Raw genomic sequence first — 9,392 nt, 5'->3', positions numbered from 1 at the left:
TGTGCCAGCACTCATCATGCCTAAATCACAACTCTCGACAGCACTTTGAAAAATCCTGAATTGGAGAGAATGGATGGATGGATGGTTATGAGCGTCCCCTTTGAAACGGGGCAGTGGGCTGCACCACCATGCTTTTATTACACTGCCTAATGTCCTACCTAGGTTAAACAAGAAAAAAAAGAAAAAGAAAACGCTATGAACTCCCACAACCAACTTTTTTGATCCCCTACTGCGAACTTTGCTTTTGCAGGTGTCTGTTTTTTGTCGTTTCCCTACTTCCACCAATCCTCTAACCGCCTCTTACTTAGGCACATGTTGCTACGATGCCCTAACTGGCTGTAAACACTGTGCAGGTGCTGTCAGTTTACATCTGACACGTCGTCTTTCCCCTCGATTGATGACAAAGTGCCACCAAAAAACTAGGTGCTATCGACTGCTTCTTGTACACAGGTAGAAGCATTGTAGGCAAGTAGCTCAGATGAGTTTTGATCGTAGTCTTCTCTCTGTTAACTAAGTGCTTCAAGCATATTCTCGTATTGTTGCTTGAGCTCCACTTTGAGAGGTCATCACCTTTGCACCACAATAGGGAGAACCTGTAATTTTTGTCCTTTGCTGCAAACTTGCTCAACTTTTTCATCTCTCGGGCACAAAAGAAAAAGGGCTTTCATCTGAAACACATGAAGCCATTAATTCTGAATTGGAATGGCATTGCGCTGACCTGGGCATAATGCTGCCAATATAATGTTGATTATACTAGGTACTACTGCATAAATGAAAGAGCAGCAGAACATGAGGTCAATAAAGAACAAATTGAGACTGCACATAGTGACATCACATTAGGCAAAAGCAGTGGCTCAAGAGTTGTTGGAGCTTTATTTTATCAAGGAAGCAGATGCATACAATAATGAGTTTCAAACGCATAGCAAAGTAGTTTCTTAGCTTGTTTCATGTCTCTATGCTGTATAGACGTTTGTGTGTGATACCTATTGGACCCTGTGACCAGCTCACAGCAGAGGGTCATTTCTGTCTTGCATCGTTTCATCTGCACTCAACGACCTATTGGACCCAGTGACCAGCTCACAGCAGAAGGCCACTGCTGTCTTGCACCATTTTGTCTGCACTCAATGCATTCTTTCCAGAGTAAGCAGTCTGCACAGGTGCAGAGCATATGAGACTATAAAGGCATGGCAGCATTGGCTGGGAGCACATTTTATTGCTGCAGCAAAGCTGCTGCTTTTCCAAGGATTCTTTAAGGCGAATTGCACTTTTAATGATAACAGCACTTTCACAAGATGATGCAAACATAGAACAACATTAATGCCACCAGCTGCTGCGACGTCACACATCCTACTTATAACTGGTAAAGTGCGTTGAGCCTCAATAATAAGGATAATTTTTTTTATGTTGCTTCTCAACTTAAAAGTGCAGTTTTCTAAATAACTCGTGCTGTGTCACAACTCCTGGTCAGTCAGCTTAATTAGTGGGAGTGCGTGGACTGTTGCCTTGAAACAGGTGGCCCAGCAGTACACTAGCTCACTGGCACAGCCCCGTCCACAGGAGCACATGCAGGAGACTCGGCAAGTACTGGAACATTGTCATTTCTTAGCATAATACAAACATTGTGGGTACCAGGCCAACTCAAGGTTTGCCTTCCCTTTAGACCATGAGAACTATTGCCTGAAACCATGTTGGTGCAGTGCTTCACATGGTAGGCGCAATGCTTGGCCATCTGGCTAGCCGTTTCATGTCGCTCGGTAGGTGGCTTTGTAAAAAATGCTGGAGACTTGATTCTGTGACTCAAATGGGAGTAATAGAGGCATGGCTACAGTGACAGCAGTAGTGTGTCTGGTGTTGCTCTGCATGCCTGCCTAAAGTGCTTAACTTTTTTCTGCCAGGTGCTTTCTTCCCTCTTACGCAGAAGAGCAACTGAAGCTATTTAGTTTACAAAGAAGAAAAAGGAAACGGGGCCTGAGTGGAACAAAAATCATCTCTCCACGTGGCGATGCTGCAGGAATGTGGCATTAATCCTTGGTTCCCACTGGATTGCTTTTAAATCTCTGTGCCCAGCATCTGAAATGAAGAAAACAAACGCCTTATACAGATGTATTATGAGGATGATTAGTGGGATTTATTGGCACAAGGGCCAGATGTGGCCAAAGAGCACCAAGGTGACACAAGCAAATAAACACCATGAGTAGAAACAATGAGTAGAAATACAGTGTTGAAAATAGAGCAACTAGGTGCCCTCATTCTGACAAGATCAAGAAGCAGGAAGATTGAATTTGTGACAAATTACATGCTTAAATGGGTCCTTGAACACTTTTTATCTGAGCCAAGAAATGCACTTGAAGCCGAAATATGTACACACTATTTCAAAAATCCTTTGCAGCAAAAGGTTGTTCAACGTATTCAGCAGAAGTGGAGTTATTGGCAAAGATTGCTTGTGATCTCCTTTATGGTGCTCTTGCTCCTTTTTCAATGCCTTCCATTGGGAAGGCTACAGCAGAGTGGGGAAGTGGCCAAAATGTTCTGCCTACTGATCATCACCGTGGCACACAGTTAGAATTTGATTTTGGATGCTCACATAGATGCCACTACTTCCGATTTTGGCACCTACGATGCGTCAAACTCGGAGGCTATCCCTCAACTTACCATTGAGTTCACAAAGTATCACCCTTTTGCTGTGCTACAGTACAAGCTACACACAGCTGTTTGCTAACTATGAATGGCATGAGTAGCACATTTACTTTTGCACTTATCTCTACGGCAATCAGGCAATATCTGAGGGTCAAACTGAATCCAGTCATATTTATGTTACCTCATGAGTGCACATTGGCAGTGGACACTTAGGCTAAGTGATGAATGCGCACTCGGGACTCGCATTGAAAGGATTCCCAACATCATTAGCTTCAACCATGATGCGACACACCTCGAAGAAGTGCAACTCGGGAAGCAGACTACTTGTGCCAGTCAGATGTTGCCGCTTGAGCCGGCTCTCCAAGCACGTGGCTCCACGCAACCCAGTGTCATATGTAAGAGGCGTGCGGTGCAGAAAGGAAGAAGACGATGTGCATGTATCGGTCCGAACAGCACAAGCCCTCGAGGCGCGTGACACGAGTTGTGATTGAGGGAGAAGCGGGTGCCGAGCTGGGATTATTGACATGGCTCTGTGCCAAGAAAGCTTTAGCATCAACATCACGCTGGCAACAGGAGCCATGGATGTCTGATCAATTCCAGGATGCTGGTGGTCCAGGGTGTGGCCGTCGACCTCGGCGACATTCGAGCAAGGCTCCTCGGACCTGATGCAGCCTCTCACGGCAGTGCAGCACACTCCAGGAAGGATCCCCCTTCAGAGGCAGACCAGCACGTACGATAGTCCCCGAGGCATCTTGTCGGTACTCGAAAAAGTAGTGGCGGAACCTGGAGTCACGCCTGACCGGTGAAGCCAGGGTGCCACGTCACCGACAGAGTTCAAGACACTGTCATCAGAGACGGACGAGTTGACTGGCCAACAGCAAGGCAGCAACGTTTATGGAGTCGGTGAAAACACCGACTATGATAAAGATCTGATACGCTTCGGACTCTGAAGATAAGTGCGACGACAAAAGTCGCAGCCATAGGCTAGGGTAGCCTGACTTTCGCGCAGCAAATGCCAAGGACTAACGTAGCCGGTAATAAGGGCATGTTTAGTGATTATTACGTAGGTTGCATAAGTGTATTTCTTCATAGTGAGTTTTATTCTGAGTTTGGGGTAGAGTGTAATTAAAATCTGTTTGCGGTGCTGCTCTGTGTCTCTCAACTTCATCTCTTCTAACATCCGCACGCCCCCGAGATCGGTGACACATGACACTAGGCGACTAATCAAAGCAAGCGGCTGTCGTCGGTGAGCAACAGTGGTAATTACATTGTGCAGCAGACGCAGCTGCATGCAACTGTAGTGCATGCAACCAGCATAGCAGAATGTTTGCAATGTGCACAACGGGGCTGGAGTGTGCACTCACACTGATGTGTGCTACAGTGTGGCCCTGCTATGTGGTGCGGACTAACTTTGTCCTGCACCAGTTTGGCCAATGGTAAGTAGCCACATCCAAACTGCGCATCTTGAAGCACTATCAAAAGCAATGTGTACCAAGGTGCCTTGACAGGAGTGGGCAGAAGTGAATGCACACTAGAAAGCTTACACATTGTCTGATCTTAAGTTTTGCGTGGTTCAAGGCTAATTGAAATTAGTGATAGCTGACAGCTAAGACACCCAATAAGCAGCATGGCATAAGTTTCATTCTTATGCAAGCAGGTGCGGTCACGTGTGAGCGGACAATAGTCGACTTCTTCCGGAAGTACATAATTCTTATCCAAATTCAGAACGCAAATTTTTGCTTACTGCAGCCAGATTAGTAAACTGCATCAATTAATACTGTCATGGGTATAAACTATTTACACGATGTATTTACACGATGCGTATATATATACAGCAGCACAGAACCCCCCGAGATGCTGTTGCCACTTTGTCGTTTTTACCGTCGATGACTTTGTCCTCTTTTCCACTGTAACACGACTCCCGGCAGAAAAAGCACCATCCCGGTGCTTCAAATGGGGCCGTCGGTAAGGGCATAGTGCAGCTTAAGCTGAGAGACGTCTACGACGTCAGGTGACGTAGAACCGGATGGCATGACGGAGGTCTCGGGGATGATCTCGTAAGTGACATTGGTCACTAGGCGTAGAACACGGTAAGGGCCGTTGTAGCACAGGAGGAGTTTCTCGGAGAGCCCCACTTGGTGGCAAGGGGACCAACTAGCACGAGAGAGCCTGCTGAAAAATATGTGTCACGATGGCGGCGATTGTAAGCGTGTCGTTGAGATTCCTGCGATGCCGACAGACGAGTACGGCAAGCTGGCGCGCATGGTCAGCGTGGGCGATGGTGTTGCGGGCATACTCGGTCCTCAGATCCTGTATCAAGGGGAGGGAAGCGTCCAATGGTAATACTGGGTCACGACGAGAGTAAGTAAAAGGGGGAATACCCAGCAGTATCGTGGCGTGGTGAATTATAGGCGAACGTGACGTAGGGCAGCGCCACATCACAGTCCTTGTGGTCGGGTGAAACGTATTTTGATAGCATGTCAGTAATAGTCCGATTAAGTCGCTCAGTAAGGCCGTTGGTCTGGGGATGAAAGAGGTGGTCAGTTTGTGCTTGGTAGAACATGATCATAGGATATCGGCGATGACTTGGGAGAGGAAAGTGTGGCCGCGGTCGGTAAGGAGCTGTCGCGGGGCGCCATGTACTAAAATGATATCCCAGAGTAAGAAATCTGCGTGTCGGTTGCGCAGCTCATGGGAAGTGCCCGAGTAATGGCATAGTGCATCGTTTAATCAGTAGCCACAGCAATCCACCTGTTGCCAGAGCTGGACTCGGGGGAAAAAGCCAAGGAGGCCCAAACCCACGCGAAAGAACGGCTCAGGTGGAATGTCGATCGGCTGTAAGTACCCGGCAGAAAACGTTGCTGGCTTTTTGCGATGTTGACAGGGCTTGCAAGCAGCTACATAGCACCGTACGGAGCGTGCGAGGCCGGGCCAGTAGAAGCGACGGCGCACGCGGTCGTAAGTGCAACCAAAGCCAAGGTGTCCAACAGTTGGGGCGTCATGAAGCTCCTGAAGCACAATTGAGCAGAGGTGTTGAGGAATGACAAGGAGAAGGGGAGGACCGTCAGGATGAAAACTGCGTCGGTACAATATCCCGTCGTTGAGAATGAACCACCGTAACAATGGATCAATAGGAGCGGATTCCATTCGGTCAATGAGGGTCCTTAAAGTAGTGTCATGACGTTGCTCGTTGGCCATGTCCAAAAGCTTGTAAATGGAAAGAACACTCACGGAAGCGCCCATGTCGGCATCCTTGTGTAGTCGTCCAGACCTATACACCACCGAACAGGAATACTCTTGTAGCTGCAAAGCCCATCGTCCAAGCCTCCTTGTGGGATCTTTTAACGACGAAAGCCAACAGAGGGCGTGGTGGTCCGTTACAATAGGAGACCGGTGGCTTGGATTTTGCGGCAAATGGTCGTGCTTTTCGGGGTTCCGTGGCAGCGACGAAATCATAAGTTTTTGGGCATGCTTTGAGCTTGCTTCTGTTTAGTTTTTGCCTTTAAATAGTAATTCAGTGGTTTTTCTATTGCTTTCTTTTTTTTTGTCTCATATTTCGGGTGTGCGGGTGTGTTTCGTGCACATTTGGTTTTGCAGGATTGTTAGAGCGTCCTGTCACGCCATGTGCTTCAACACAACAGCCGGTTGGGACATTTAGTGTTTGTAGTCTTTAAATGGTAGCTTGGAGGTGGCAAGAATAATAGCTATTAGGTGGTTTTAGTGTGCGTGTTTTTGATAGGAAAGTGAGAGCATGGCCGCGTGGTTGAGCATGTGCGAGAGCGTCATACCTTCGGTCTCCGTGGCACTGATTGCTTTTGAAACAGTGCTGAGAGTTGCTTTGCGACATTTTGAGGATTTGGATCCTGTGCGTATCGGTTCTTGCTAAAAGGCACGTGCTCTGCAGTGCTCTGCTCTGGATATCATCCAGATCATCATCATCATCATCAGCCTGGTTACGCCCACTGCAGGGCAAAGGCCTCTCCCATACTTCAACAACCCCGGTCATGTACTAATTGTGGCCATGTCGTCCCTGCAAACTTCTTAATCTCATCCGCCCACCTAACTTTCTGCCGCCCCCTGCTACGCTTCCCTTCCCTTGGAATCCAGTCCGTAACCCTTAATGACCATCGGTTATCTTCCCTCCACATTACATGTCCTGCCCATGCCCATTTCATTTTCTTGATTTCAACTAAGACGTCATTAACTCGCGTTTGTTCCCTCACCCAATCTGCTCTTTTCTTATCCCTTAATGTTACACCCATCATTCTTCTTTCCATAGCTCGTTGCGGCTTCCTCAATTTCAGTAGAAGCCTTTTCGTAAGCCTCCAGGTTTCTGCCCCGCAGGTGAGTACTGGTAAGACACAGCTATTATACACTGCATTGATATAGTGGTATAGTATTGTAGTATTTACATCAGTAGTAGCATTATTATAGTATTATAGTATCTGCAAAGAGCCGTGCAATACATGGCAAGAAAGCCGGTAAAGCAGGCAGTGCGCGGGAGGTCCCTCAAGGCAGATGAGGATATGGATGAGAATGGAGAGGGCATCGAACCAACTGGCACACAATGTGATGTCGATACTAGACTGCAGAAAATGGAGGCTTTCCAGGAAGAGCTTGTCAAACAGGTGCAAGAGCTCAAGAATGAGCTGGACAGGGAGCGTGACGCACGGAAGTTAGTTGAAAAGAGACTTGAAGCAGCCGAGGAAAAGCTAAACAGGGCCGCCAATGTGAACGAGAATGTGCGTGACAATGGAACGCAGACGTCGGACGCGACAGGCGAGGGAGTCTCACCAGGGTACGTAGAATTCGGGCAGCGTGATGAAGGGTTAGCTGGAAAGAGCGGCAGCTACCTCGAGTCTGCCGCGCGGAAAAAGGCAGGAGCCCAGGGTACAATGCCCCTTGTCGAGTTCGAATCACGCGGAAAAGGAAAAAGTGAAGCAGAGAGAGGTAGGAGAGAGTGAAAGGGTGATTATGGCCGGCGACTCAAACATGGCTAGTTGCTCAAAAGCAATTGTGGAGAGGGTGAAAGGCGATAAAAGAGTGGCGGTAGGGACATTTCCAGGGCGGACACTGGGTTCTGTCATGGAGCGAGCAAAAGAAAAGCTTGCGGAAAATGCCCACGTGCGCAACCTTGTCATAGTAGCAGGCGGGCTAAATGACGTCCTGAACAGGAAAGGGACAGGACTAGCCCAGCGCTTGGCGAAGGGGGTGGACGACTTGTGCGAGCTATCCCCTCAGGTGCAGATCATGGTGTGCACGGTGCCGGAGGTGCCCGTATGTGACAGTCACGTACAAACAGCCATAATCGCTGCTAATGAGGCAATATGGACAATGAGCCGAGAGAAAGGCTTCAAGGTTGTCGAAGTAAACAGGGAAGTGACAAGTTGTGGTTTTAAATGAGACAGGATCCACTTCAATTACAGGCTGGCACAAGAAGTGGGCTGGCGAATTGGTGGTCGCGCTGTTGCTTTTTTAGGGGGCCCGCGGGCGCTCAGGAGGCCACAGTAGATAGTAATGAAGAAGGTCACCTAGGGGAACCTCAGAAGAGCATTGCCGTCGATAGCAAGAAAAGGAGGAAAGCAAGAAAGAGAGCTCGCCATGCAATAGGCTACATAAACATGCAGGGCGGCAGAAGAAAGGAAGAGTGGGCAAAGATTGAGGAGCAGTTAAATAGAGAACAAATAGGGGTGTATGCGGTTACAGAAACGCACCTTAGAGACTCAGAAGAGCCGCAAGTTATTGAGAATTATGTTTGGGAAGGGTGCAACAGAACTAAGTCGGAAAGAAAGGGAGGGGGAGTCGGAATGCTCAGCCATCAGGGAGCCAAATGGAAAAGAGTAAATTCAAAATGTCAAGAGTATCTTTGGTTATCAGGTACAATGAGCGGGAAAAAAACTTGGCTGGGCGTTACGTATTTGTGGACCGGAAATAATTGCACAGAGAAGAATAAAGAATTAGTGGAATGCATAAGCGCTGATATTAAGGGTTTCGGGAATGGTGCTGAAATTGTCCTATTAGGCAACATGAATGCCCACATACAAGATTTAGATGGCTATACTGACAACAACGGGAAGTCAATGCTAGACCTCTGTGAGCAACATAACTTTGTTATCATGAATACAAGGCCTAAGTGTGAAGGGCAGATCACGTGGGAAGTGGGAAACCGGCTATCGACCATTGATTACTGTCTGATGACAGAAGGAATTCATGATAAGTTGAGAGAAATGGTCATTGATGAGGAAGGGTATAGCAGCATAGGGAGTGACCATAAACGCATCATTTTAAAAATGGGATATGTAGTTGGGAAAGAGAGCAAGGAGCAGAAAATGGCCAGTCCAAATCTGAAGGTTGAACAAATAGCAAATATAGTCACTAGAGTCGAGGAAGAAATTGGCAAATGGCCAAGTAAAGAGTGGGAATATGGTGAGCTTCTAAGTGCAATAACGACAGAAATACGGAAAGAGAAACAACATGTTCGTTGGAAAGGAACAAAGAAACCGAAAAACTGGTGGAACAGGGAGATACGAGAGGCGATCGCAGAACGACAGAAAGCATCTCGAGAGCACAGGCAGGCAAAGAAGGCGCAGTTGCCGCAGGATGAAGTAACCAGTAAATGGGAAATATACCGGGAGAAAAAGTCTATGGTTCAAATACTGGTGCAAGCAAAATTAAAAGGTGAAAGTGAATGCTGGTTGACAGAAATATGTGAGAAAAGAAGGCCGCACCTACAATTTTTCGGAACCACATAAAAT

General features: G+C 47.5%; 1 protein-coding gene across 2 annotated transcripts in view; it reads right to left on the bottom strand.

The window, feature by feature from the left end:
- Nucleotides 1-854: 854 nt before the first annotated feature.
- The window catches only part of Aldh-III (Aldehyde dehydrogenase type III), a 232,690-nt gene continuing 224,152 nt past the window's right edge, over nt 855-9,392 (bottom strand). For both annotated transcript variants that reach the window (XM_055064319.1, XM_055064320.1), the window contains one exon: nt 855-2,070. Coding sequence is in view for 1 of the 2 variants with exons in the window: in XM_055064320.1 (XP_054920295.1) it covers nt 2,050-2,070 (21 nt within the window). In the remaining variant the exon portion in view is untranslated. The remainder of the gene's footprint in view (nt 2,071-9,392) is intronic.

The sequence above is a fragment of the Dermacentor andersoni genome, chromosome 11 (genome assembly GCF_023375885.2).
Source record: "Dermacentor andersoni chromosome 11, qqDerAnde1_hic_scaffold, whole genome shotgun sequence".
Taxonomy (NCBI): domain Eukaryota; kingdom Metazoa; phylum Arthropoda; class Arachnida; order Ixodida; family Ixodidae; genus Dermacentor; species Dermacentor andersoni.
The sequence above is the reverse complement of the archived record's forward strand: the minus strand, read 5'-3'. Positions and strand labels throughout refer to the sequence as shown.